Source organism: Cadophora gregata (genome assembly GCF_030347475.1).
Source record: "Cadophora gregata isolate MNR1 chromosome Unknown scaffold_16, whole genome shotgun sequence".
Classification (NCBI taxonomy): Eukaryota; Fungi; Ascomycota; class Leotiomycetes; order Helotiales; family Ploettnerulaceae; genus Cadophora; species Cadophora gregata.
The window spans coordinates 792,304-819,728 of NW_026695939.1; the positions used below are offsets into that span (position 1 = coordinate 792,304).

The 27,425-nt window shown below is 46.2% G+C and overlaps 8 protein-coding genes across 8 annotated transcripts; 3 read left to right on the forward strand and 5 right to left on the reverse strand.

Annotated features, from left to right (window-relative positions):
* Nucleotides 1–676: 676 nt before the first annotated feature.
* On the reverse strand, nucleotides 677–1,366 carry ONS95_005523 (uncharacterized protein; the record flags this gene model as incomplete). Its single annotated transcript, XM_058498934.1, has 1 exon — nucleotides 677–1,366. The coding sequence occupies one exon, from the start codon at nucleotides 1,364–1,366 to the stop codon at nucleotides 677–679; it is 690 nt and encodes a 229-aa protein (XP_058351201.1).
* A 1,269-nt stretch (nucleotides 1,367–2,635) lies between these two features.
* Nucleotides 2,636–3,547, reverse strand: ONS95_005524 (uncharacterized protein). Its single transcript, XM_058498935.1, has 2 exons — nucleotides 3,488–3,547; nucleotides 2,636–3,408 (listed from the first exon to the last, which is right to left on the reverse strand). Exon 2 carries the CDS (start codon nucleotides 3,394–3,396, stop codon nucleotides 3,058–3,060), a length of 339 nt encoding a protein of 112 aa, XP_058351202.1. The 5' UTR covers nucleotides 3,397–3,408; nucleotides 3,488–3,547; the 3' UTR covers nucleotides 2,636–3,057.
* A 585-nt stretch (nucleotides 3,548–4,132) lies between these two features.
* ONS95_005525 (uncharacterized protein) lies at nucleotides 4,133–7,516 on the reverse strand. Its single transcript, XM_058498936.1, has 5 exons — nucleotides 6,648–7,516; nucleotides 6,470–6,596; nucleotides 6,390–6,415; nucleotides 5,676–6,339; nucleotides 4,133–5,620 (listed from the first exon to the last, which is right to left on the reverse strand). The coding sequence occupies exons 1-5, from the start codon at nucleotides 6,927–6,929 to the stop codon at nucleotides 5,199–5,201; spliced, it is 1,521 nt and encodes a 506-aa protein (XP_058351203.1). The 5' UTR covers nucleotides 6,930–7,516; the 3' UTR covers nucleotides 4,133–5,198.
* Nucleotides 7,517–9,106: 1,590 nt separating this feature from the next.
* On the reverse strand, nucleotides 9,107–10,011 carry ONS95_005526 (uncharacterized protein). The gene is made up of 2 exons (XM_058498937.1): nucleotides 9,761–10,011; nucleotides 9,107–9,659 (listed from the first exon to the last, which is right to left on the reverse strand). Exons 1-2 carry the CDS (start codon nucleotides 9,899–9,901, stop codon nucleotides 9,522–9,524), a joined length of 279 nt encoding a protein of 92 aa, XP_058351204.1. The 5' UTR covers nucleotides 9,902–10,011; the 3' UTR covers nucleotides 9,107–9,521.
* An 808-nt stretch (nucleotides 10,012–10,819) lies between these two features.
* On the forward strand, nucleotides 10,820–11,140 carry ONS95_005527 (uncharacterized protein; the record flags this gene model as incomplete). Its single annotated transcript, XM_058498938.1, has 1 exon — nucleotides 10,820–11,140. One exon carries the CDS (start codon nucleotides 10,820–10,822, stop codon nucleotides 11,138–11,140), a length of 321 nt encoding a protein of 106 aa, XP_058351205.1.
* A 2,292-nt stretch (nucleotides 11,141–13,432) lies between these two features.
* Nucleotides 13,433–19,208, forward strand: ONS95_005528 (uncharacterized protein). Its single transcript, XM_058498939.1, has 8 exons — nucleotides 13,433–14,546; nucleotides 14,602–14,794; nucleotides 14,866–14,996; nucleotides 15,047–15,148; nucleotides 15,288–15,358; nucleotides 15,408–15,915; nucleotides 15,978–16,731; nucleotides 16,779–19,208. Exons 1-8 carry the CDS (start codon nucleotides 14,246–14,248, stop codon nucleotides 18,862–18,864), a joined length of 4,146 nt encoding a protein of 1,381 aa, XP_058351206.1. The 5' UTR covers nucleotides 13,433–14,245; the 3' UTR covers nucleotides 18,865–19,208.
* A 648-nt stretch (nucleotides 19,209–19,856) lies between these two features.
* Nucleotides 19,857–21,382, forward strand: ONS95_005529 (uncharacterized protein). Its single transcript, XM_058498940.1, has 4 exons — nucleotides 19,857–20,182; nucleotides 20,233–20,305; nucleotides 20,371–20,396; nucleotides 20,467–21,382. Exons 1-4 carry the CDS (start codon nucleotides 20,075–20,077, stop codon nucleotides 21,169–21,171), a joined length of 912 nt encoding a protein of 303 aa, XP_058351207.1. The 5' UTR covers nucleotides 19,857–20,074; the 3' UTR covers nucleotides 21,172–21,382.
* A 44-nt stretch (nucleotides 21,383–21,426) lies between these two features.
* On the reverse strand, nucleotides 21,427–25,362 carry ONS95_005530 (uncharacterized protein). Its single transcript, XM_058498941.1, has 3 exons — nucleotides 23,683–25,362; nucleotides 22,389–23,632; nucleotides 21,427–22,342 (listed from the first exon to the last, which is right to left on the reverse strand). The coding sequence occupies exons 1-3, from the start codon at nucleotides 24,059–24,061 to the stop codon at nucleotides 21,956–21,958; spliced, it is 2,010 nt and encodes a 669-aa protein (XP_058351208.1). The 5' UTR covers nucleotides 24,062–25,362; the 3' UTR covers nucleotides 21,427–21,955.
* Nucleotides 25,363–27,425: the final 2,063 nt, after the last annotated feature.

A 27,425-nucleotide genomic window follows, 5' to 3' on the forward strand; every position in this document is an offset into this window, starting at 1 on the left:
CTAGCGCCCTCTCTTGCAGCATGCACATCCTAAAGAAGTAAGAAGAAAAAACCAAATCTCGAACAGAAATTGAGGCTCGGGCTGCTCAGACATGATCAATCGCTGTCTGCCGCTCAAGAAACCAAGATAGGCAATTTGATTGCCTATCAGATTACTGTGACCTACCGCTTCAGACAATTCGAAGACTGACCCAGCCCACAAAAGGCTCACCAAATTTTGTTGCATTGCTTGAATATGCTGGGGTACAGTAGCTTGTGCTGAGAGTGCTGTAATTGGCAAAGTAAGGTCTGATGACTGATCTTTCATATGTTGATAACGGTTGAAATCTCATCCAACCCTTTTCATAGTTCTCTTTGATAAAACCACGTTAAAGCATCGGAATTAAGTCTTTTCGCGGGTTTGCTTTTCAACTATACCCGTCCCATTAACCTGAGCTGACATCAACACTCATTCTCATAGCTTACTATCGCAGCTATCGCTCAGCAATTGTCGCATGTTTCGTCTTCGGACTGGTCAGATTCTGATTCGGGCTCTCGATTCAATGGACAAATAGTCGATGAGTATTCTATCAGACTTAAAATGATGTCATATATGAAAACAACAAGTTCAGTCATGTTTTTGTCTCTTCCTAATTCCGATCTTTAATTGAACCTTTGTCTTGCTTGCATTTCTAGTTCTAATGATCCACCGTCGGCGGCAGAATGCCCATCTTAACCATCGCCAACTCCATATCAACACCATGCGTTCTCAAGTCCATTTTCAGAAGATCTCCTATCTGCTTGAATCCGTGTCTCTCGTACAAAGGCTTTGCCGTCTGGGCTGCTTCTAGGTATACAGAAACCCTGTCCGCTTTTGCTTTGTTAATTCCCCACGCAATCAGCAAACCTGCTGCACCTCGACCTCTCTGAGAACTTCTAGTGACCAAATGCATCAGAATCCAGCATGGCTCACCCGTAACTATCCAATTTTTCCTCTCAAGATCTCTTTGCGTGAGAATGAAATTATGCAGCTCAATGTTCATTCCCTTCGGAAATGGTTGGCCCTCTACAGGGCTGTGAATTTCCCACCCATTGGCATCTTCGAAGGAGAACCCATTTGGGTAATAGTGCCACCGAGCTATGCTGACGATTTCTTGGGTTTGTTCGTCGATGACTTTGAGGTATGTTGCTGTTCGATCGCCAAGAAATCGTGATTTTTGTTTGGTCATGTGTAGTTGGAGGCGTTCTTGTGCCTCCATTTGTGAGATGACTGACCAGAAGAATGGTGTTGGAGGACCCACAAGGTCGTCACCTGGTGGGTAGATGTTGGCGTGATTTATCATAATATCGAAGTCTTCGAGATTCACATTTTGGATCTTGAGCCCCATGCTGAGTTCTAGAATTAGGGTCGGAGAATAGTGGTGTTTGCAGAATGCAATTAAACAGGGCAAAGAAACGTCCCCTGAGAGAGAATCGAGGGGTATAGTTGCATCATGCAACCTTTATATCGCAGTGTCTGGAAATTGCAGGTGGCAGTGGATGTGTCATATGAAAGGCGCGAGGCACGGTGACCATCCCACTTACGGATTGAACAACGTCTACGACACTTTTAGACCCACCAAGAACACCCTAAAATATTACATTCGGACCTGACTCCGTACCGCATTATCGACTTGCACACACTCTACACCCTTGAAAGTCAGTTCAAGGAACCATGCTTGATAGCCAAATAAAACGATTACGTGAGAAATTAAATATCTGGCCACAGAATCTGACGTGGAATAGCATGGTGAGAATCAGCAACAACAACTGAAGGACGTCTGCAAGACCAAAATAAGATATTTCTCCTTTACTTTACTCTTCAAAACATGCTTCCACTATGGAGGGGTCCAAATTTTAGGAAAGTGACATGGCGAGGCCGAAGTAGGCCCGTAGAAGAGTAGAACAATTCGTCTAGGAACTGATTATGCCACCACCGTCAAAATTATCAATCAGGCTCACGAAAACGAAGGGAATATTTCCCAGAATTGGAAAAATGACAGTGGATATTATTTTTCCAAATTGCATGGGATACATCTATCGCAATTGGCAAGTTACTGATACGTACGGTCATAGATTATTGAGAACTGGGCATCCCGTCCGCTCTGCCATACATAAGCAATAAATCGGTAGATTAGTAGTTGGGTGGGTGACCACCAGCGAATACCTACTGCTGTATGTTTTTTGTCACATATTTTGTTGAATTTTTAATCTTATCCACTCTTTTGTGGGTTTGTTGACAAGGGTGAGGGGGCTGCTCGCTTATCGTCCACAGGCATTCTAGTCTGTCAACAATCCCATGTCCTTTCAAGCAGCGTATCCTCTGCTCATAGGTTTACTACCGAACTTTTCTTTATTCTGTCAGTCTATGAAGTCTCAACACCTCACCTACTTTTCATTTCGTCGTGGATACAAAACGTGTCTTACGATAACATCCCAATCATAATCATTTCCACTGCCACTCCGAGTGGAGAAGAAAGTGGGCTAGGACAGCTTCTCTCCTGCTATCGATTCTTCCACTGTCTTGTACTTTATTGTTTTGTGTATTCAGGGTAGTAGGGAAATGGTTTGTTTACCTTGCAATGTAAGTTTTGGTCATTCGGTGCTTTGTTTGCAAGGCAGAAATTGAGAAGCTGTTTATTCGAAGTAAAGTATTGATACTCAAGTCACAATGTGAGACATCACCATCCACATGTACGACATGAATCTGTATTTCCAGGTCCGCACCAGTAGAGGACGGACCTGATTTAGCGTTTGACGCTAAATATCTATCCAACCCAGGCGGCGAAGCGCCGAAAGTTTTCAGATCACTGGCCTACGCGAACCCAGAGCAAAACAGGAGGTGGACCAGCTAGTAACCAAAAACAGAACAACGTCTTCTCATCACCAACATCAAACAATACATGACGACTTCAATTCCGAGCACAGTCTGTATGTTCCAGAGGGACAGGAGCCCCCTTCACTCATTATCAATGTCGGGGCCCAAATGGTCTATCAAAACACGGCCTAATACCACGAAGATCAATTTCCTTCTAGTTTGTCATCTCAACTCCCTCGAATAGGCAGGTGGCTCTCCAGTCGCTGCACTATACGACGGTAATTCTCCTTCACCCTCTACCCTCGTCTCCTGTGATTGATAGGTAACTCCCTCAGACTCTGCTTCCCTCGTTTCCTTATCCGATCCTCCTCCTTCGGATGTCTCGTTGGGACTTGTACTTGAATTTGATCCCGAGGCTGAGCTCTCAGCTTGTGGTGATGACGAGGCACTAGAGATAGAGCTTTTCTGCTTCTTCTTTCGCTCGGTAGCTTTCTGAATAGCGGACAGCTCTTGGGGAGTAACTCCCAGTCCTGTGGATACCAGGAAATCGAAGAAGGACATGCTTGCGCTCCTCTGCGCCGCGATTTGAACTCAGAAGACTGGCTGGAAAGAAGGGAGGCTGGTTGGGATGGGGTATTGTTCTTATGCTTACCTCCAATGATGGTGTTCAAAAGGTCGGAATACTTCAGGGTATAGAGCTCCCGGTATTGGGAGTCTAAAATAGTTGTTGGGAACAACTATGACCCTCGAGCTCACGAGCTCAGGTGTTGACGTTTCGTTCAGTTCTGGAGTGTTGCCAAGACAATGGCGGGGTAAGATCACCCCGCGTCAGGTGGACACTTCACTCCCTCCAAGTAAATAGAAAAATCGTGGAATATTTATAGCCAGCTACGCTACACCACAGAAGTCAAGTAGGGAGATTCCCTCGACTTAAGGTTCAAGTTTGTTACTGACTGTACTGCAGGTGATGATCAGCGATTTACTGCTTGAGCAAGGAGCCACTCACGATGATGAGAGGTCAATTCGCTCGCGCATCTGCTTGCTACCAGGATCTTGCTATGCAGTTTGCACTTCTGCCTCTCACTTAACTACTCAAGAGTTATATTTTGCGCTAGAACTGATGTTTTCAATGGTAAACACATTTTTTAAAGTGCTCTTGCAACATAGCATATACTACACTGTTATCAGTATAATATTATCTGATAAAAACTTGCAATTACAGTTTCTATCTTCACAGATTTATGTTTTTATTTTATTGATTTATCTGAAGTTGATACAATATTCATTACATCTTTGTCTAGTATTTATCCCTCAGCCACCCTTCTAAGATAACATACACAAAATATTCTACTACTTTCACTATTATCTCAGACACTTAACCCTCTGATATCATTTCCTTTCCAGGCTGGCTTCTTTTTCTCGGCTTATCAGCATGGTATGTCTTCGGAACATACCTCGCAACAGGCATCTTCCCCTAAGAGTTCTCGCCATACACTTACCATCTACCACAGCCGCAGAACTCGCTGACACATTGTTGATGTTATGGGATGCATATGCCTCCAGGTAAGCAAGAAAGCTGCCGCGACCGAGCGAGCAAGCTCGGAACTTGTCGCATGAAGTCAATCAGATCCCCTTGTTTTTTCACTTACGAAAGTAAATGCTTAAAAGAGAAAGAAAGGTCCGTTTAATTTCTGAAATCGGGTTCGGGGGCGACGTTGTCAATTACGCAAAGGAACGTCAAAGCGCTTATTCTAATGAACAACATGTACAGTCATTTCGAAGTTCTCCCCGGTACATATCATTTCCCTGAGCATATCCTCAGTAACATTACTTGAAGATCTTCGAAACCCATGTCATGGATACAGAACCTCTTTTTACGCCAAAGGAAAATCTTCAGGGACATTGAATCAGCACTGAATCAAGAGCTCCCCACAGCTCAACCCCTACACCCATCGTCATAGAGAAGAGGATCGTGTTTAGTTTTGTTGTTTTGTTGCACGTCGTCAACCGGTCATCGACGATGCAGCGTTCTCTGCGCATTGCTACATTGCGAATCATACGATGTGATGCATTGCATCGGCGGCGGTAACGCCTTCGCGTGATTTGTCTCAATGTCGCTTCAAGGTCCAGAGGTGGATCGGGATCTCAGGAGAGCATGACGGCGTGAGTGGTCGGATGTAAGCTTTGTAAGATGATTTGGGGTATACATCATACGATACATTCGTAGCAGAAGCGAGTCTGTACTTCATTAAGTAAAGGGTAATTTGTACATTTTAAGACCCTTGAGATTAAGCAAATGACCGCCGGAACGCCATGCGCCACGAGAAGATGAGTAATAGAAAGTAAACCACCAGCAAGCAAGTCTACCGTGGTGTCAGCGCAACATTTACACCCTTCGCACTTGCAACCGTCAGACTGAGCGACTCCTCCCACGGCGTCCCGTCACGATCCTCAATCCCACCAAACTCCTGCAACAGCCTAACCGTCGTATATGATGCCTCAGTAAGAGCAAAGATCTGACCAACGCAAATTCTAGGCCCTCCATTGAAAGGCAGATATGCCCAGCCGGGACGTAAGCCATCGTCCCATCTATCAGGGTTAAAGGATTCCGCGTCGGGACCATAGATGTCTTTGCGGCGGTGCATGGCGAAAACTGAGTAGGCTACAATGGCGCCTTTAGGGATGAAGACAGGTGCGTCGCCGTTGGGACCACCGCCGCGAGGGATGGTGGTGTCCCTGTTAGCGAAACGGGCGTTGCCTGGGACCACAGGGTACAGACGGAGAGCTGGATAAATTAGTCCTTTGTCCAAAGTTCGTGGAAGTGCGGCAGAGGAACGTACATTCGTTCAACAGGTTCTTTAGATACTTCATGTTCCTCAACGTCTCATAGTCTGGCTTGGCACCTTGCAATTCATCCACCTCCGCCTTGAGCTTCTTCCAGATATCTGGTCTCCGGGCAAGAACATGGAATGTATTGCTCAAAAGACTAGCTGTTGTATCTCTTCCTGCAAGAAGGATGTTCAAGAGCTCGTCCCGCAACTGCTTGGGATCTCGAGTCGATTTCAGCATTTCAGTGAGGAAGACATAGCGATCTGATTTGCTCTCAATGGATTTTTCTGGATCGTGAGGGTGTGCCTTCTCTAGAGCTTTGAAAATAATCTTGTCAACGAATTGGTGCACGAATTTGCATGCTTCGTCGAATTCGGAGTCCCTGTACAACGCCACTAGTCGTCCCAAACGGCTTCGATTGCCAAGTCTACTCTGTGCTAGGTCGAAGAGTCTTCCAAACTTGTCTTGCTCTGAATCTTTGCTGCTGTTTAGCGAGTTGACTGAATCTCCAAAGAGGAACTCAGTTGCTGAGTCCAGGGTCAGCTTGAAAAACAGTTCCTGCAAGTCGACGGTCTGTCCATCCCTGGGGATCTTGGAGATGAATTGCTGAATGTGCGTCTCGAATGTATCAAGGTCAGCGACCTGTGATCGGGTGAAGTTTGGTCTGACGAGAGCCTATGATCGCTTGTCAACGATTGTTCTTGTCCCGAATGGTCCACACGTACTCTTGAATGCTCCCACTGCTTTCCGTCTACGCATTTCATCAGCACGTTCCGAATCTCACATCAGTCTCAAGGTGACACACCTGTGGTGAAAATTCCCTGGCCAAGTAGAGGGCCAAATGATTCCAGCCTCTGCCCTAAGCCAAAGTCCTGGAATTGCGTTGCAAGAACAGCTTTGACGTTCTCGGGATCGATAGTATTGTAGAATGACTTCCCACATGTCAGTCAAAAGCCTGAATATCCGACGTCAGGAAAACAAACTCTGCCCATCAACGTAGCTGACCAAGTATTCCCATTATCGTCGAATCTTTTCTTGCCGATCGCCAAGATTGTCCTGTCTTCCGAGGCTTTCTTCTGGATTTTGTACAGGCCATAGCCAATGATGCGTTCAGACTGAGGTATCTGAACATGGGGCTTACAGCCATGCTGCTTCTTGAAGCGGGCAACCCGAATGTAGTTGAAGATCCTGTTCACGCAGAAAACCAGGCCCAAAACGGCCGCGATGATCTGGATGGAAAGGCTCATCTTGGGCTGCAAAGCCATAAAAGGAAGCACTGGGTGTGAAACGAAAGAGAGGAAAAGAGGACCAGTCAAAGAAAGCGATCAGCGACTTCCAGAGATTTGGATAGAGGAAAGCCGGAGAGTTGTTCTTGGGAAGACGAAGAGTAATATGTACAGAAAGAGGGGACGAAGCTAAGCTTGGTTGTAAATATGCACGCAATACGCGGTCGCCCTGCTGAGCAGCTAGCCGTCGGAAAGATGAAACTGATCAATCGCAGCCGTCCCAGCAGGCGGCCGAGATCTTGTATAATATCGGGGCTCGGGAGTCAAGAATCAGGGTTCGAAATGTGAGCCTCCCTACCTAGCCGGCGACATGTTGCCTCGCTGGGTCTCTCCAGGCTATTAGAGTTAGATATTCTTAGTAAAGTTCTACGCTTTGTTTCGGAATATATAACTTTCGGTGTTTTAGAAGCTATAAGGTAAATTCCGATATTTTAGAAGCTAGTACGAAACCTTATAAGGTAAATTCCGGTGTTTTAGAAGCTAGAAGGTTTCCTTCCTATTCCAGGAATCTACTAGTTTTATAAGCTAGAGCCTCTAGAACTTTCCGGTTTTAGAAGTAATAAGAGCTAGCTTAATATTATACTGAATTAAGAAATAAAGCGTAGTTATATAAAGCTAGAAATCCCCTTAAAGTAATAGAATTATTATATACTCTAAATATCTCTACTTTACACAGGCTGTGCTTGTGACTGTGACGCAACGAATACTACAGGCTGATTGGGGCGCTGAACGGATGAATTGCAGAGTTGGGGGAAGCACCGAGGCCCGACCTGGAATGAAGTCAGCCCGGCGCCGTACAGACAGCGTATCAGATTGAAGTGGGCTCGGGAGAAGTGGAAGTGGAAGTGCAAGTGGATTGGCTTGCGCAGTCTGCAATCCAGTGGTTATTGGTCGGCATACGAGAGACGCTTAGTCAGTATTTTTGATGTTGTGATTGGCTTTCTCGGTTGAGTTGGCGGCTGACCCACTTAAACCTTTCTGTTCACGAAGGAAGGACACATCGCCATCGGCCTTGACTGTGCTGTCTCATTCTGGCATCCGAGACGGCGTCTTGGTGACTGTGTCATGGCCGCGTCACCTTTTGCTTGCCTCCTCAATCTGCAAATTGGGGTTTCTCTTATCTGCAGCTGACTGCCGTGATTCGTTTACCGAGGCATGCTCGATTTACTGTTGAAGGCAACAATAGTTTAGTTCTTCACATGGAGCTTTAGTAATCGGCCACCGTTTGGCGAGTGCGAGAGGCTTCCAAGGATGCTTCCATGAAGATTCTCCGTAGATCGTCAGGTCAGCGATAGACGAGCAGTTTGGCCGACTCCGTGTCAAGGTTGGGAGGGGCGAACTTGACCCTTCGCTTGTGCTGCTAAGCACTATTTGATAGAGTAAAGTCGCCGAATCACCTATCCAGCGAAACCGTCTCTGAGCGCCTCTTAAAGCAATGATACGGAGTGTTGGGTATTCCTCAGGTGTAGAAGCACCATTTGGGATCCTCTGCAAACTAGTTGTCGCGGTGCACACAGCGGCATACGAACCTAGTTTTGACGAGATAATTGGCGAAACTTCTTGCGACTTATTCAGTTTCGAGGAATCAAACGGAATCAAAAATAAAATCTCATAAAATGTGGTCAAATGATGCGGGCGGTATATGTACTTAGCGAGAAGTGAAAAAATACGGGCCACTGTTGACATGTTTACATCCCTTTCCCCGCGGCTCGGTTAACCATATCCCCCCAAATCATCACCATTCTTTGCACAGGGGCGACTACATTTGCAGCACAGGCACATTATTGACGAATTTCGAAATGGACTTATGGCTCCAGCAAGCGGCTCAGGCCCTCAGGGACCCTCGGCGCAAGCCAGAAGTGAATTTCAGCTCAATTATCGAAAGTACTCCACAGCTGTTGCTGCTTACGATGAACTGCTAAGTGATGGAGCCGATTCGACTATAAGCCAGGTTGAAAGGGTCGTTGATCTACCTATTGCAACTAGAAACGCAGGTAAGGTTAGCAGTTGAGGCTGTACAAGGAAATGTTGCAAACGCGGATGCTAATGGATTCAAGGCGAAATTCAAGCAGCTGGCCTAGTGATCTGCCGCTGGATGTGCACGGTAAGCACTGATTGTCCGATTCCAAAATTTGGACATTCCTGGACTTTAATTGTGCTTCTCCACGATACCACAATACCAATTGGCATAAAAGGCATCCAAGGATACGGTACTCGGAGGCTTCCCTCCGCCTCGAGTCCCCAGGACCTTAGGAATAATGCGCCGTTTGCGATAACCTAGAATCATGCTAACCGGGACCGTGCGACTTATGTGCCCGAAACGATTTAAGAGGCCAGTTACCTCAACTAACTGCATGATACTGAAGATGAGACGATGGATACGTGCCAAATCATACCGTAAGAAGGACTAATACATAAATGTGATAGACTATAGCGTTATAGACATACTTGAAGTCAGGAAAATACCGAGACCAGCTATTCTAAAGACGAATTTTGAGACAGAAGTCTACAGTACCCCCAATCAAATGCTCTGATTCTTAGTCTGTACCCTTCCCAAGCCCATGGGATATTCTAAATCGGATCAGTATCTTCATGAATATGTGATGTATGACTTGAAACATACTCATCACGAATACCCTGTAATATAGTAGAGCTGCCTCCTCCGGGCTTCCTGGTGGCAAAGTCTGGGACATTAGCCGTGGATGTGTTCTACGGAGAAATCATTAGCATTCTTCGATTGCTTTGAGAAGGTTTCATAGACGGATAGCTTCCAAGACACGAAATTGAGTGCTTAAATTCACGTTACATACCAGTGAGGAATCCTGCTTTGGCGTATCCGAACCCGCAGGCGTGCTCTGCAGGCCCGCACCTCCTCTCTGAACCGCAGCACTTCCACTTTGGCTACCAGTGTCATTGGTATTGGTAGTTGGCTTCTGATCTTCCGAAGACATGTTGATACTGTTAAACTAGCTTTGGTTTGCGTTGCGTTTGTTTTCGCTGTTGATATGAGCAACTGTATTATATAGGTATTTACTTGAAAGACATTGCGGGGAAATGTTTGTTTCTAAGCGAGCGGAAGGAAAATTCGATGACGACAGGACTAAGTGTCGAGTGATGTCAACTTAAATATTAAGAATGATTGGGCAGCAGATAATGCTTGCACGAGAGTATGGTTTCGCATCTCATGTAGGAATACAATAAGCTAAAATTTTGGAAGTCAGGTCAGAGGGTGACGTAGTGACTCAAAATCCTTTGACGTGGGCTGCATGACGCCTAGGACTACAGAAAATCTACAACATGACGGGCTAAGCTTTCTTGCCAATTACATAGTGAAGGTTCTATAGCTTACCTTGAATTTATATACTTCACTAGTTTCTAAAGTACTTGTTGCTTTCACCAACAGGAAGCTGAATTGGTTGACCTGTCCAAGGATGATCATCCAACCATCACTACTGCTGCTTATACTCATACTTATCTACACCATATCCTACTTCTGGGGCTACCTAAGAAGCTCACAATCAAGTTTTTCTCACAAAATATCCAAATCCAACAGACCCAATCAGCTCTCTACTCGATCGGATCTCACAGCCCTCCAACGACACGTACTGTTCTGGGACCGCGACGGCGACAACCTCATATTTCCTCACGATGTCTACACCGGATTTCGAGAGATAGGTTTCTCAATTCCATTTGCCATAACCGCACTCCTCATCCCAATCTTCTTCTCGTACCCCACTCGCCTAGGACATAGCTACCTCCCCGACCCTTTCTTCCGCATCTAGGTCGATAGCATCCACAAGGCAAAACATGGATCCGACACCGGAATCTACGATTTGAAGGGCAATTTCAGGGCTGGGACGTTCGATGACATGTTTACAGAGTTTGATCGAGAGGGGACGGAAGGTATTCATGCATGGGAGTTGTGGAAGATGGTGGGAAGGAACAGGGTGGCAGCTGATGTTGCTGGATGGAGTTTTGCGGTTATGGAGTGGTGCACGACTTGGATTTTACTCCAAGCAGATGGGAGAGTTTCGAAGGATGATTTAAGGCAGTGCTATGATGGAACATTGTTTTGGAGGCTGAAGAGGGAGAGGGAGGAGGGTATTGTGTCGAAGCAGGGGTATGGACTGAGGGAGTTCTTTGTTGATCTGCTGAAGATACTGCGCGTAAAAGTAGCTGCGCCGTCTTGATCGGGTTGTCATGAAATCCTCGGTCCACGAAGAACCTGGAGGTCCTCCTGGACAGCTTGAGAGTCTAGTCTGAACTGTCTCCTCGCAGATTATTGCTGTGTCGCTAGATCATGCTCTGATGTCGGCCAACACATGACTTGAAAATGCCCAGATTCGCCAGGAGTCAGAAAACACTCCCATTGTTCTGTGATATTTATTGGTAACCTAATTTGGATGATCTGCTGGGGGACCAGCCAAGTGCTGTAGTGTATCTTGAAAGGGTGTCCCATGGTTCCAGACTCGCACAACCTCTTGTGATTGTGGTCGCGGGTGAGCTTGCACCAATTTGTCGTGTCAGGTTCTAGCTTTCACTAGTTTCGAAACTTGTGGCTTCAGCTGGTGACTACTGTAGAATCCTGCCGAGCCGTCCCAGCAATTGAGGTAAATTTAAAATTATCCAGATAAGTTTGACTTTGTTTGCACTACTTCCTGAGTAGGAAACGGTGAGTCCAGACTTTGGAATTTCAGGATCGATAATGCGTCCACGACTCATGAGCGTTGGGAGCTGAAGAGTTGTTGACTCTGGGCATCGTACAACATACTTCGTAGCCGAGGCTGTCCTTCACACGTTGCCTTATGCAGGGTTATGCAAAACTCTCGTCAACGTGCATGCACAGTAAATAGTGCAATGCATGCAAGGGCCTCGTAAAGGGGTCAGTGGCACCCTCATCTCGCGTTTTCTTGTGATATCGACTGCGATCGTATATGGGTGGGATGTTGCGATCTTTTGCGCATGCAGCGTCACACTCTTCGCTTTCGCACTTCCCATGTTTTTATGGCAGCGTCCGCTGAGTCTCTTGAAGACCCAACGTTGCGCGCGCCTGCAAGGTGTCGGATGTGATATAAAAGGGGCAGGATCTTGGTGGCGTCGAGGCTTTTCCCTACATTCATGCCCAGACGTTGTGCAACGAGACATTTGGCTTTGATGGAGGGAGTTGCAATATTGGCGATCGAAACAGTTCATCGGTTCTGATGAGTCGAGTTTGCTGAAGGATTTCAACTCATCCAAAGTTCTGGTCCGATCTAGTACAAATCCCTCAATTGGACGGATTTGTCGCAAAGACATGAGGCTCTCGTAACCATTTGCCATCAGCGTCGCACCGAGTTCAGACAGGACTCCGGATTTTGGGAAGGATCCGCAGAGAGTCTCATTTTGGCTAGTTTTCAGCCCTCCACAAATTATTATTCCACAGGAGCGGAGCCTAGCCACTTCGAGGGTTCAAGGGCGTTTACCCGTCGGTCTGCTGGAAATGCTTAGATGGCAGCGCTCCGATCACATCAACTTGGCGATGGGGAAAATGCAAAAACATGGGCCGTAGGGGGAAATTGATTGATAAGGAGGGCTTAGGCATTGATGGAGGAGACGAATGGACCCATGGGCATGAGTGGATGTTGTGGATCTTGGCGAATGGTGTCAGAAGTTCTCAGTGCCACTGAGAACTTTGGAAGCAGAAAAGCAAGATAAGAGTCAGGGGTGCATGGACCCATCTCGTATCAGCATATCGACCACTGATAAGGATGAGATCATTTTGTACACTGGGATCGGTGGGGCATTTTGAAGGCTTTGAGGCCGTTGAGGTGTAACTCACGATATGCTGACAGAACAGGTGGATATTACCTGATCATCTTTCGGGGTGCTGTGAAGTTCGGACGATCTGGCTGCTCTCCCTAAAAATGCCGCGTGGTGATATGGACCGCATTCTGGTATCCGAACAATCCGGCCTAGAAAAAAGGATGGACAGTAGGCTGAGCTCCCCCTGAATTAGTGAAAGGCAAGTTTACTGGGCAATATTATCTGATCTTGGCCGCCTAAATACCACCAAACACTCAACAACGCCCACTTCAGATCATCCTCGAACAAGTTTGTTGACAACCCACGCAGGGCAGCTTAAATCATGTTTGACAGTTAGCAAATTAACTCTGGGGAACTCCAACCTTGTGAAGTGTACATAACTCCTGTAATTTACATGGCATGGAAGGCATGAAAACACTGCCCTGAAGAAGAAAATAAATGGTCAGCCACCCGCCACAAGCTGTCGCCCTATGACATTTCCGGATGAGGGTCTATTTTGGGTTGGGAAGCCATTATTTTGATTCAGGGGTACGCGACATAGAGGCGAGCCATGAGTGGTCTTCCCTTCAAGCGGGATCTTCAGGGTCATCCCAAGTGCCTACACTTGTGCAAATAAAGCCTAGACTGTGAGGATGTGTCGACGAGGCGCCGTTCCCAAAAATCGCTTTCCACACTCTCGGCACATTAATTACCACTACCAAGACCACTTAATCTCCAGTGCAGCACTGGGCTGGCTCACTTGCCTCGCCCTGCGGAACTTTCAAAGGATACCGAAGAATCTCGTATTTTAAGCTTGGTAAACTCAATCCTGGCCATATACATTATCAATTTCTTTCGAATTAATGGACCCATGGCAACAAGGGGATACCAACGTCCAATGGGCTGTGATGTTCCGAGTCTTGTTCAGTACTTTGAAAGAGGGCAGTCGGAAGTCTCTCCGCGTTCTCTCTTCCACTATCATCGGTACTAGGCTATTGATCGTCCCGAAAAGGACGTTGAAGCGTCTTGAGCAATGGGGCTCTCGTGTTCTACCCTGTTGATTATCCTTGTCTGTTCCCGGCTCTCAAGTCTGGACCGACCCGTCATTCGCTGATACTCACCCCCTCTGGGGCAATACAACCTTATTACCCCTGCAGTCACGCTTCAAAGTCTCCTTGAGGAGGCCTTGGGCAGATGGAAGAGAAAGAAAAAAACAGAATTCAGCGAGCGATCTAGCCCTGGACGGGCTCGGTCCCTATTATCTACCCCCTTGGCCTCCTCGTGGCTTACTTCTTTCAAGCGCCTGTGGAGACTGCTCCAAGACAGACATGCCGTCTCTATCAACATCCCTACTGCACATCGTGGCTGACACCAAGGGGAGCCGGCGTTCGTGTCTCCTACATTATGAACTTTGCCTGCTGTCCTACCGTCTCTCTTTTTCTCGTCCAAGGAGTGTTTTCTCTGTCCGTCGTTACCTCTTCCATTTTACTAATTAATTAATAAAGACAGCGAAAATGGCACCTTCAATCGTTCAGGTTGCCTTCTCGTTGTTGTTCGCAGGTTCTGCTGTTGCCAGTTCCGATGTTGCCTCTGCACCATTGGAAAATCGATATGCTGCTGTGTTAGACAAGAGAGTGATCCCGACAACTCTGCCGGGCACATGGGCCTATCAAGGATGTTACTCAGAAGGAGCGAATCGTGCTTTGGGAGGACAAATGTACGCCAATGCCACGGGGATGACCATTGAATCTTGCATTGCCTTCTGTGACAGCAAGGGAGCTTACTTTGCGGGAACCGAGTATTCGTCAGAATGCTGTAAGTGAACCTCAGCCGTCAGATTCTGCAATAAGCCGTTCATTGACATGAGTAGATTGTGGAAACAAGATCGATTCTACTTCGCTCCTTTCGCCAGCAACTGACTGTTCCATGTCCTGTTCTGGAAACACAACACAGACTTGTGGAGGTCCAGCAAGAATATCGGTATTTTGGAATGGAAGCAACCCACCTCCAGGGCCGTCAACAAATCCAGGAACAGGAGGATATGGATTCTTTGGATGTTACACGTGAGTGCCACCAGAGCACAGCTGCCCGGCTTGCTGCAGGTGGTGGCTGCAGATGTTAACGATCGATGCAGTGAAGGAACTACAGGCCGCTGCCTCACCAACCCAGTAACAGTCACCGGTGGAATGACTGTTGGCCTTTGCGTACAAGCATGCAAGACCGCCGGTTATTCTATGGCTGGTATTGAATACGCATCTGAGTGCTGTAGGTGTTCGCTTGTCTTAGCTTGGTTTCTCCAGCTAACCGAACGATAGGGTGCGGCAACGCGATCAGTAATGGAGCCGTTGTAGCTCCAGGAGGTATTTCCGAGTGTAATATGCTTTGCAATGGCAACAGCTCGGAATATTGTGGAGCAGGTATGGGTTCTCCGAGTTCTCTGGCTATCGTGGATACTATTCTTGGGGCACAAACGAAATCCTTCCGACATGTTCTGAAAGAATCCTGGGACATTGAGTTACTTCTTCAAAGAACAACACTGATTAAGCCCTTGTATAGGTGACCGTTTGAATGTGTACAAGCTTGGTTACGAGGGCGTCTCTTCGTCTTCTGTGGCCTCTTCAACGAGGGTATGTTTCTTCTTCCATGAAATTTTCCTGATTCTGACGATCATTCTAGTCATCTTCCACGTCGAGACCTGTCACAGTTATCTCCACAACCAGCCGATCAAGCACAAGCACCAGGGCATCAACCTCCAGCACTCGAACCTCCACTTCCAGCACCAGATCAAGCTCCAGCACACGTGTATCAAGTGTGTCAAGCAGAAGCTCCAGTAGTCGATCAAGTTCCAGTACTCGATTGTCCACATCCAGTACCGGATCCAGCTCAACTTCCAGATCTTCATCGACAAGTTCAAGGTCATCAACTGTTTCCAGCACACGTGTTTCCTCTGTTTCCTCAAGCTCTTCCCGAGTTTCATCGTCAACCGCCGCCACGGCTTCCTCAACTGTTCTCGCAATCAAGCCCGTAGTCGGTGCTTACGGCTTCCAAGGATGTTACACTGAGGGTGTCGGTGTTCGTGCCTTATCTGGCGCAACATACATCGACTATGTTGGAATGACCCTCGAGATCTGTGCTTCGAAATGTGCTGGGACCACGTATTTCGGCGTTGAGTATGGAGGAGAATGTAAGTGACCCCGGGATCCAACTTAGATAACCTCAATGTCGAACTCCAGCTGACGACTTTAGGCTATTGCGGAAACACTCTCGATGCCACTTCTGTACTTACAGCCAACCAACTTGAGTGCAGTTTCACTTGCCCAGGCGATAAATACGAGTACTGCGGTGCTGGTAACAGACTCCAGCTCTACAAGCTTGGAGCCGCAGCTTCCAGTAGCAGCGCTTCCGTTCCAACCGGATCCCGAAGCTCAACCTCGACTGGCGTTTCCACGACATCTTCACCATCGTCGACTGCCGGCCCAGCTGGATACATCTACTATGGCTGCCAAACAGAAGGAACTGGTGTACGAGCTCTCAGCGCTGCTGCATCTGCATCTGACCTGATGACTGTCGAAATGTGCCAGGCTAGCTGTGCTTCGTATACCTATTTCGGTGTCGAATACGGCCGTGAATGTTATTGTGGAAACTCTCTTGCAGCAAGCAGCGTTGCCGCGCCCGCAACCGATTGCAATGTACCATGTATGGGTAATACCGCACAGAAGTGTGGTGGTGGAAATCGACTTGATGTCTACGTCAAAAATGGTACTGCTGTCCCTACAAAGCCAACAGGATCCTCCACCAGCGTCAGCACCTCGACATCCACACCACTTGCATCCGGTCTTCCAGCCGGTTGGGTCTCTGATGGATGTTACAGAGAAGGTACCACTGGTCGTGCTCTTCAAAACCAACAGCCAGACAGCCAAGCGAACTCTGTCCAGGTCTGCATCAACACATGCAAAAACCTCGGCTACAAAGTTGCTGGTATGGAATATGGTACTCAATGGTAAGTTATCCGTATTCAGTTGTAATGACGAAGACTAATAGGCTTAGTTTCTGCGATAACTTCCTTTACAATGGTGCCGCTCCTGTCGCAGCCACTTCTTGTAACATGGCTTGCCCGGGTAATCCAAGTCAAACGTGTGGGGCGGGTGACTTCCTCAACATCTACCACACTGGAAACCTGACAACGTACAAAGCTCCAACGTCCCAATCAACTGATCTCCCAGGAAATTGGGTATACCAAGGGTGTTATTCGGACAATGTTAATGACAACCGCGCTTTGTTCTGGCAAAGTATCCTGACGACCAACAACAGTGCCACCACTTGTCTTGGTCTTTGCCAGAAGTATGGTTTCATGGCTGCCGGTATGGAGTATGGTGACGAATGTTTCTGTGGTGACGAGTCTGTTCGTGCAGCTTCGGGTTCAGTCAAGGTCGCTGAAGCCGAATGTCAAGTCAAATGCTCTGGAGATAATAACTACTATTGTGGAGGAGGAAGTCGCCTATCATATTACAGATGGATCGGAGGCGAGCCTTTGAACGTTTGGGCTGAACCTACTGGTATTAATGCTGGCTCCTACGAATTCCTTATTGGTGGTGTTGTTGTTCCTCTTATTACAACCACCGGTATCAACAACAAGGTCGTCTTCATGGAGAAGTCCGGCACCGGTGCACCAAACACCACTGGTACATACGAGCTTGATCTCACCGTCTTGAACGACTTCAGCAAAGCCTGGAGACCCTTGCATGTCAAGAGTGATATCTTCTGCTCAGCTGGTGTGACTCTGCCAGACAAAAAGGGAAGACAACTCAACATTGGAGGATGGGCCGGACCATCGACATATGGTGTCCGTCTCTACACCCCTGATGGGTCTGACGGTGTTTGGGGAACCAATGATTGGCAAGAGAATGTCAACGAAGTCACCCTTCTTGAAGGTCGTTGGTATCCATCCGCAATGGTCATGGCCAACGGTTCAGTCCTTGTTCTCGGTGGCGAGGTTGGTTCCAACAGTGCTCCAACACCTTCTTGCGAAATCCTTCCTCCACCACCAGGAGGATATGCCAAATACTTGGACTGGCTAGACCGTACTGACCCTGATAACTTGTACCCTTTCATGTTCGTCCTCCCCAGCGGTGGTATCTTTGTTGTGTACTACAACGAGGCACGTATCATTGATGAGAAGACCTTCGATACTGTTAAGACTCTCCCCAACTTGCCAGGGTCCGTCGTCAATTTCCTTGCAGGCCGAACATACCCTCTCGAAGGTACCGGTGTCATGCTTCCTCAGTACCCACCATACTCTGCTCCGGTCACAGTTTTGGTATGTGGTGGTTCTGCCAATGGTGCCGCATATGCTATTGACAACTGCGTCTCTACTCAACCTGAAGTCGCTGCTCCAGAATGGACTATCGAGCGTATGCCCTCTCAACGTGTCTTGTCTTGCATCTGCGCCCTTCCAGACGGAACCTACTTGATCCTCAACGGAGCTAAGGAAGGTGTCGCGGGCTTTGGTCTTGCCCAGGACCCTAATTACAATGCAGTCCTTTACGACCCATCCAAGCCTGTAAACCAGCGTATGTCGATCATGGCCACCACTATCGTCGCCCGTCTTTACCACTCGGAAGCCATTCTTCTTCCAGACGGACGTGTCCTAGTCTCCGGATCCAATCCCGAAGATGGCGTCCACCCAGAAGAATACCGAGTCGAGGTCTTTAACCCACCATACGCCCTCACTGCCGCCGCAGCTCCATCCTTTACAATCAACAACAAGGATTGGGCCTACGGAGCTGCCATCCCAATCACAGCCAAGATCCCCTCCGGCGCCTTCGGCACCGTTAAGGCTTCTATGATGGCAGCTGTCTCCTCCACCCACGGTAACTCGATGGGTCAACGTACTCTATTCTTGACAATCACCTGTTCCGGTGCCCCAGCTACCGCGGCATGCACACTTACTGCCCCTCCATCCGCCCACGTCGCTCCACCAGGATGGTATCAAATCTTTGTACTTGACAACGGCAAGCCATCTAAGGCCAATTGGATCAGAATCGGAGGAGCAATCGCTGATGCAGCTGGGCTTGGAAACTGGCCCAATACTCCCAGCTTTACAGCTCCTGGTCTCGGAGCCGTTGGCACATAAGCATGCTTTATTGTTGAGGAGATGCATGGGTTATAGTAATCGAGTTCAAGATAGAGCTGTAGTAATAGACGGGAAATATAAGGGGAGCATGGCCGAAATCTATAGAGCGCAATGTTATTCATATTGTAATTTCCTTTCATTCGTCAGCCAAATACAACGCATAGTTCTTTTCCAAATGAAGCATCGAAGCTCAATTTCATCACCGTATTGACAGCAGTCTCTATCCGCTCTAATATAGAATACCTCATGTGCTTGGGGAAAGTACAGATAAGGAAAAAGACATTTAGGCAGGTATACTATAGACTGCACATGAAAGTTCTTCTTTGGAATAGCTGATTTTCGACTATAAATTTGTGAATCGTCAGCGTAGACCCCAGGAGACCTACCACCCTACCAAGCCCCCCCTCTGGTAGTCAGTGGAAATAGTTAGACGTTTAGATAAGAGTAGAAGTGTTTCCCCTACATAAAGCCATTGAAGAGCTCAACCGAAACGCCGAACAAAGCTTGAGCTACTTTATATTTCTACTAAAAACACTGAGATGTACACCTGTACCACAGAAATACAGGTGGAATGTCTCACCTCGTCTAAACGTCTAACTATTTCCACTGACTACCAGAGGGGGGGCTTGGTAGGGTGGTAGGTCTCCTGGGGTCTACGCTGACAATTATCGTGTTATAACATCAAATATATACCAATATCTGGAGCATCTTTGGGGATACCTCTGGATCATCTGAATTAATATATATTTGGGAAGAGGTAGAAGTGAATGTTTATAGGTCTTTGGTTTGCCGAACAGCCCAAGTCGCTCCCCGATACGAGGTAGAACGACAAATTATAAAGAAGCTGATATTTATTATTCAACCAGTATTGTAGGGGGGGGATCGCAAGCAGCCTTGCAGTATCACTGGACTGTTTACTCCAATGTCCGTCACGTGACCTTTAGTGGTGATCTCCTGAGGATCTTCACATTCCCCCGCTTTTGTAACAGTTCTTTCACTTCAGTAACTTATAATCTCCCAGGCATACATTCAACATTCATACTTGTTCTCAAGTATGTAGGATTCGAAGGCCCAGCCAGCGGTTGCTCATTCACTGTACCTACGATATCGATCGAACCTCGGTTGTCCCCATTCCCAACGCCCTTTTCCCCTTACTCTCTTGCAACTTCAAGATAACGACGGGCAGTAGTTTTAGCGAGAAGTCTACACAATGTCGAACAGAACTAAAGATTCGTCACAACCGTTGGGTCCAGCACCTACACGGTTACGTCAAATTGCACTGGTAGCTAGGGATCTGGAGAAAGCTAGACATCTTTTAGTAACTATTTGCTCCAAATTCTTGAGGCTTCTCAGCTGATATTGTGATAGACCACCACCATCGGAACAGAAGTCATATATGAAGATCCGGCAGTCGAGCAATGGGGACTGAAGAATATCCTCGGTTAGTTCGCCTCCTCATAGGCATTCTCTCTTCGTGATCCGAACTTACATTTCCTATGTAAATAGTCCCCATCGGCGGCGATATAATCGAAGTAAGTACCTCAATTACCCACTGACTCTCCTCCAAAGTTTTATACAAGTCCCGTAGTTAAAAGGATGCAGGTCGTATCACCTACTCTGCCCACGGCACCCGCAACCCGCCATCTGGAGAAACTCAACGCTGACGCAGGAGGCTACATGATAATAATGCAAACGCACATGCCCTCTGCTCTCACCCGTCTCGAGCACATCACAATCCGTAATCTCGCCAGACCTATATTTACACACTCAAGTTCAGATAGTGATTTGGTGCAGTACCATCCAAAGGGCATTCCAGGCGGTATGATGCCCGAACTTGATTCTCACCGTCCTGATAGAGCACATCCGGATCCTTTATATGAGAGGTGCTCGCCCTGGCATGCCGCTGGGCCAAAGGAGAGATATGGTTTGTATCGGGAGGGTATGAAAAGATGTGGAGATTTGCGATTGGTTAATGTGGTTTTAAGACTTAGAGCAGGGGATGGAGATGTGGAGGGAGCGGCGAAGAAGTGGGAGGAGATTTTTGGTGTGGCGAGGGGAAAGAGGAGTGATGAACTGGGATTTACAAATGCAAAGTTGAGATTTTGTAAAGGGGAGAAAGGGAGGAACGAGGGGTTAGTAGAGGTGGGTATTGCTGTGGAGGGGATGGAAAGGAGAGACGGGATCCTAAAGAGGGCGGAATGGGAGGGTTTAAAGATCCAGGGAGGGGTCCTGGAGATGTTGGGTATCAGGTGGAGGTTCACGATTTATGATGGGAGACAGGAAGTTGAGGAGAAAAGTAATCTGTAGATCTGAACTGAAGCGGATCCTTGCGAATGCCTTATTTGGATTCCAGTGCAGCTCAGAGATAGCAGGGCAAGGGCTTTGATGTGATGTGTCATTGGAGTATGGACTCCGGACCACAACGCAGGGGGATGGCGCAGTTAAGAGACTGAATGCACGAGAATGTGTGGGCTTTCAAACAATTCTACCATGCAGTCCGCGATGCATGGATGGATCTAGGAAAACCCGTAGCGTAATTAACTACTACCTGTAAGATTTAAACAAAAACAATCCAATCGCCTTGATATTGGAAATGCCACTTGAAATGAGGCTGTCCAAAGCTCACAAAAAAAATGCGGTGCTTGAAATTTACCTTGGGCGAGGAAGAAGAGAATATGATAGAGTTAAAAGTCAAGTGTCATCTGACAGTGCCAAACTCTATGAGCCTGGTAGGAGGTATAATGATACAGCTACACAGAACAAGAAACTCCCCAGGTACATCCCATCTTCACCCGATCTATCATCTAGCTTGGTATCACTCGGTCATCAATTATCGTACAGTGGGACACAGTTCTGCACCTCTTAAGGACCAGAAGTTACACAGGTATCCTGTTGCCTCTTGCAATCAGCGAGGTTGAAGCCTTTAGCTGTTCCCCCATTGAAAGCGTTTGCGCAAGCGTTGAACTGGACATCGCACGACCTTTGAATCGCCGCGGACTTTGTAGTGAACGTGTTGCCTTTCACCGCGAACGGGCGAGAAGCATTACCGGAATCGGTTATTTCTGGAGGTGCAATGCCTCCGAGAGCTACGCTACTTGGGTAGACTGACTGGTGCACTCTTTGTCGCGATCGTAATAGCAATTGTGGAGTTGGGGAAGAGCTTTGAGCTGATGATTGGAGATGCAGCTGCAATGATTGGAGTGGCGGTTGCTGATGGAGGGTCAATGAACACAGTTGAAGTAACAATATCGCAGGAGCTGATTGCGGCTGCTGTTGGAGCTGGTGGGTCGATAAAGACAATGTTCGTGATTACAGCGCATTCACTTTCGGCCGGGGTTGTTGCAACGGCTTCTGCGCCTCCTAGAGTTGGAGCAGCTTGGGATAACTGGGATGCCTGAGCCGTGGTAGTGACTGTGACTTCTGAAATCACACTGCCGGTCACAGACGCAGTGGGTGGGACTGTGACTGTTGCGGTGACCTGAAAAAATGAGTTTTATTTCAAGTCGCAGAATAGAATTACTTACAGTCTCGGGGGCAGCTGGAGCTGAAGCGCTACTGGCAACATTGGCGCACTTGTTCTTCTGGGAAGAACATTCCTGGAACGAGAATCCTGGGCCTGAGAAGCTTATACACTTGGTGAACTGGTGGCCGCAAGCAGCTGCACAAGCAGATGGGAAATCATCGAAGAGGTCCTCGAAGACAACGAAGGACTGGCCCTTCTTTCCAACCGCAGGAGGGAGACCACCTAACGAGAAGACGAATTTGAAGAATGTCTTAATGACAATGACTTTGTGAACGACAACGACTCTTTTTCCACCACCTGCCTTTGCCGTGAAAGCTGGTCTGCCATTACCTTTCTTGCTTGCTTGAATCGCAACTATTGAAGGAGATGATATGGAGGCAGCGGTCGTCGAGGCTTCAACAGTGACAGAGCTCGAGGTATCCTGTACGTTACTGTTGCCGCCCTTGCCACCATTACCATTTCCTCCGTTTCCCTTGCCACCATTACCAGCAGCCCTTGTAGATGTGGTCTGGGCAATAGTGGTGTTTTGAAATGGAGGAACAGTAGCGAAACTCTTGGTCGTTGCTTTGCCACCATTGCCGCCCTTTCGTGTCTTGGTTGTAGAAAGTGATGCATCGGCGGTACTTGATTCAGTAGCGGATGTAGACAACGCCTGCTTTGTAGGACCGGCACTCGAAGACGTCTCGATAGAAGTCGATTTTTTAGAGCTCGAGGCAGCTGAGCCACCGTCGTTTCCAGTATTTCCTCCGGTATTGCCTCCAGTACTTCCACCGGTATTTCCGGCTGAAACGACTGTGAACTTTGTGCAATCATCAGGGGTTCCACGCTGAGCCACTGGCATGAGAACGGGCTGATGGTTGGAGGCAGATGACATGGTGCAAACACGATAATTCCCGGCAAGAAGGCCACCGGTCACGGTAGCAGAGAGAAGACCCTGTCCGTTACCGGCGTTATTGATTCCCTTGAAGAAAACGAATTGTGTCGGGTCCAAGGGCTTAGTAGGATTGAGGCTGTTTCCCATGTCTTGTACCGTCACATGTGTATGTCCAACAACTTTGCCTCCTTGCAAAAATTGAGGGCCGGCATAATAAGTAGACGCGGCATTCGTGAAAGACCCTGCAACAAGATTGTTCATTTGGACGGTGATACTGAAAGTGGTATTGGCTACGATGCTAGTATCGCCTGCCTCCGGAAACGTGATAATGCTAGAGACCATGTTTGCCTTAGCTGGGATATCGCCCATAGCTAGAAGTGTTAGGAATCTACAAATGCAATTGAAGAGTACTGGAACATACGAATTCCATTACAAGAACCGCCAAGTACTTGAAGACCATTTGTCAAGGTTTTTCCGGCGCAAAGATTGATGAAATTGTTCTTTGATGTTTGCGAGGCAGATTGTCCAGGCTTCTGCACGCCATTGACACTCCCATCGGTAAAAGAGCCGGTTTGAATGGCATCAGCGAGTAGAGTGGTACCACTAGCATCGTTTTTGTTTTGCCTTCTATGTAGGAAGGCATGAATACGTCTTGGTGGCTCTCGAACTGAACGTTCCTCCATAAGACCATGATGATGTCTTCTCTGCATGTGGCTTTCCACATGTCTTGTATCAAGAACAGACCGACCTTCGATGAGGCCAGCCGATACCAAGAGTACAAGCAAAGTAGGGTTCAACATATTGAAAGTTAGATATGTGGAATGTTAAGTGGTGATACAAAGTTGTCAACGGCCCGGCCTGGATTGAAAGTTGTGCGTAGAAGTGAAAAACGAGCGACACAGTCGAAGGAGAGAATGTATAAAAGGTCAGCCAAAAGAATGTGACAAGCACGCAGTAAAGAATGTAGGTCGAAAAGATCGATAAGGAGTAAAAAGTTGGCTGGGCAAAGGACGAACTTATATCCCATCAGCTCTTCTACAGAAGGAAATGAATTCGGCCTCAATCCCTTGCCGTCGATCACTCTTAAAACAGCCACAACGTCTGCTAGACCTCTCATCATGGCCGCTCACGAAGCCCCTTCTCAGCCTCGGTGCTTCGAGAGACCTATTGCGGAGGTCTGAGTTTCGAGGGGCAGATGCAGGAACAAAAAACAAAAGGGCAAGGTAGGCGCTCATGAAGGCATCCCACCAACGAGATAGGCAGGATCATGCGAGGAAATGATGTAGGCTCGCCAAGTCTGACCCAAAAGGCCAAAATCTGTGACGCGAGTTGTTACTGATTATGCAACATATCAGGCAATACCTGGGGAGAGATAGGACGGGATGGATACGAAGGGTCTGAGACGATCCCTTCGCTAGGCCGCCGAGGTAACCGGCTTATGAACGAAACAGGAGATTGTTTTTTGCCCAGCTGGAGATTCTCGCTAAGAATCGCATGAAGTAAACCGCATTCAAAAACTAGAGGAAATCTCATGCTGCATAGCCTGAAAGAAGACACAGCCTTTCGCAAATTACATGCGATCCAAGAAGAGTGACTGCGGATATTCATCTGTCATGAGATTGTGCAGAATCTCATGGTTTAGAGGCGCGAGGTGGAGGCGGAGGTGGGTTGCAGCGCTTATTTCATCCGTTCGTCCCCTGATGGGTTTCATCTGGAATCTTTTGGCTAGAACTCGAAACAACGCATCAGGGGGTTCGGACGAACACCAACTGACCGTCAGGATCAAACAAGCTTTGCTGATAGGAGATCTATTGGTCGACGCAAGATATGCGCCATCTATCAAAGCTTGAGAAGGATCTCATGTTTCGTCTGTTGCGTGCAGCTGCTTGATTGATGATCCGCGACCAGAGAAAGGACCGCGCGATCGAAAATGTCAATGTCCTGCCTTATCCTCCGCCGTCAAAGCATTCACGTCTCCGTAAGTCCTGTGTTGCCGCTATCTGATGATGCGACGTGACCCAGCGATCAGGGCGTATCGCATGGACAATGACCTAGGCCGAAGGGGTATCCTGAACAGAATACTACAGGACAATGTGGGTAAGGGCCTGTTTAGATCGGAAGTGACACTTTATATTACTTCCTAAAGTGATAACATATAGTCTAGCTATATCGGATTTTTAAGTAAGATACAGAAGTAACACTAAGATTTAAGCTCTTTACTAAAATTAAGTAGAGAAAAAAATAAAGAAGCTATTATTATTATTATTAAGAGCTATATCTAGGTATAATTATTAATAAACTACTTTAATTTAAGTACTTTAGTTACTTTTTTATTAGTCCGCAGACCTATACTATGGAAATATAAGGGGAAGTCAGAGGGTGCAAGTAATCCCAGTTAAGGGATAAACTCCTTTCAGATACGAACCGGGGGCTGTTTAGGAGGTAATATATATTCTGACTTATAAATACTCTTTATAATATATACTTTTAAACACCTTTAAACTGAACCTTAGATTTTAATATATATCGATATACACTTATTATTTATTTACTAGTATAATACTAATACTAATCAGTAGTTACCTTATACTATAGAATAAATAAGTTAAATATAATAGAGTTAACTCTTAGGATATAACACTAAATTAACATTAGTAGGCTCTTATTAAAACTAAGTAGAGTAAGCCTTATAGAGTAACTAGAGAACTCTTATTAAAATTAAGTAGAGTAAGTTCTATACTACTAAAGAATAATAGCTACTCTCTAATAGTTATTAAGATATTTCCGGAGCTATTCAGTTAGATATTTCTAAGATATAAAAGGTATACTCGAAACACCTACGAATTGCCTCTAGTATAATAGCGACTCTAATAAACTAAGTTATAAAATAACTTAAAGTAGAAGTTAGAAGTAGCGGAACCTTAACGTAAAACAGGACGCTAGTTCCTAGAGCACCTTTAGCCGGTCTTATAGGAGCTAATATTAATAGTCTAGTTCAAGGATTCGTAGATTATTCTATAAGGAAAATGTTACGGACCCCTTAGCGCTATAGTTCAGTTAGTACCTATATACTAATAATACTATTAGTAGTACTATAGGGGTATTAGTACTAACAAGGGAGTAGTACTATTAATAGGGTAGTACTAACTAGGGAATAATATAGGATAGTAAGTAGTACTATTATATACTTACGCTTTAGTAGTAATAGTTACTTAGATCACGATAAGTAATAGGTCACGTGATAGATCCTTAGATCCTTAGATCCCCTTATAAGAAAACAGATCTAAGGATCTAAAGATCTAGTATCCTAAGGGATCTAAGGAGAATAAAAGTTCTATATAAGATTAGTATATCTACTATTAAATAAGAGCTTTATACTTAACTTTAAATAGTATTCTAATACTTAGTAACTATCTTCTTATCTATATAATACACCTACCTCTTAATTATTAGAGATTAACTATAGCCTTCTATATTTATAGCGAGTAAATACCGGACTATTACACTTTAAGCACTATCTTGTTAGAGGTACTGACTCATGAAAATAATATATCCTCTATTAAAGGATCGTTATTAAGTAATAACCTAGCTGCCGCTAAGACTCTTAATATTAAAAATATACCTAAGATCGCCGCCCCGGATCTCTATAGCAGAGACTAATCTAAGCTTAGAGTATACCTTATGTAAGTTAAGCTCTATACAGGCTTTAATAGTTACTAGTTTACTATAGAGACTAATAAGGTCCTTTAAGCTTCGTTCTTTCTCCAGGGATTTACCTTTAACTAGATTAAGACTTTCCTCTTAGATTATATCTAGAACTAAACTAAGGATAGAAGAGTCTCTATAGTAATAACTAAGGAATCTTAGAAGATCTTTATAATCTTTAAAAGTTTTAAGTATAGGATTAATTATATCTTTAGTAATATTAATTAGAACTATACTACTAAACAGAATATCTAGAACCTAAAGTAAGTTAGGTTAGCGACTATATATACTATTACTTTCTAGTAATTCGCGAATCAGACTAGCTAAAATAATAACGCCCTTTAGGTATAGTACTATAAAAAGTTAAAAAACAGAGTAAAAGATAAGATAGTAAGATTAGATACGCCTACCGACTTATAAGAACTTATCGAGATAGCTATTAAGATTAATAACTGAAAT

Coding starts and splice junctions, on each gene's coding strand:
- ONS95_005530 (XM_058498941.1), bottom strand. CDS start 24,061: ATGTTGAACCCTACTTTGCTTGTACTCTTGGTATCGGCTGGCCTCATC. Junction 23,633..23,682: donor CGGTTCTTGTAATGGAATTC/GTATGTTCCAGT, acceptor TAACACTTCTAG/CTATGGGCGATATCCCAGCT. Junction 22,343..22,388: donor CTCCAGCTGCCCCCGAGACT/GTAAGTAATTCT, acceptor TCATTTTTTCAG/GTCACCGCAACAGTCACAGT.
- ONS95_005529 (XM_058498940.1), top strand. CDS start 20,075: ATGTCGAACAGAACTAAAGATTCGTCACAACCGTTGGGTCCAGCACCT. Junction 20,183..20,232: donor AGAAAGCTAGACATCTTTTA/GTAACTATTTGC, acceptor ATATTGTGATAG/ACCACCACCATCGGAACAGA. Junction 20,397..20,466: donor TCGGCGGCGATATAATCGAA/GTAAGTACCTCA, acceptor AAAAGGATGCAG/GTCGTATCACCTACTCTGCC.
- ONS95_005525 (XM_058498936.1), bottom strand. CDS start 6,929: ATGGCTTTGCAGCCCAAGATGAGCCTTTCCATCCAGATCATCGCGGCC. Junction 6,416..6,469: donor CCAGGGAATTTTCACCACAG/GTGTGTCACCTT, acceptor TGAAATGCGTAG/ACGGAAAGCAGTGGGAGCAT. Junction 6,340..6,389: donor AGCAGTGGGAGCATTCAAGA/GTACGTGTGGAC, acceptor AAGCGATCATAG/GCTCTCGTCAGACCAAACTT.
- ONS95_005526 (XM_058498937.1), bottom strand. CDS start 9,901: ATGTCTTCGGAAGATCAGAAGCCAACTACCAATACCAATGACACTGGT. Junction 9,660..9,760: donor CAAAGCAGGATTCCTCACTG/GTATGTAACGTG, acceptor ATTTCTCCGTAG/AACACATCCACGGCTAATGT.
- ONS95_005528 (XM_058498939.1), top strand. CDS start 14,246: ATGGCACCTTCAATCGTTCAGGTTGCCTTCTCGTTGTTGTTCGCAGGT. Junction 15,149..15,287: donor CTCGGAATATTGTGGAGCAG/GTATGGGTTCTC, acceptor GCCCTTGTATAG/GTGACCGTTTGAATGTGTAC. Junction 15,359..15,407: donor CTGTGGCCTCTTCAACGAGG/GTATGTTTCTTC, acceptor CGATCATTCTAG/TCATCTTCCACGTCGAGACC.
- ONS95_005524 (XM_058498935.1), bottom strand. CDS start 3,396: ATGTCCTTCTTCGATTTCCTGGTATCCACAGGACTGGGAGTTACTCCC.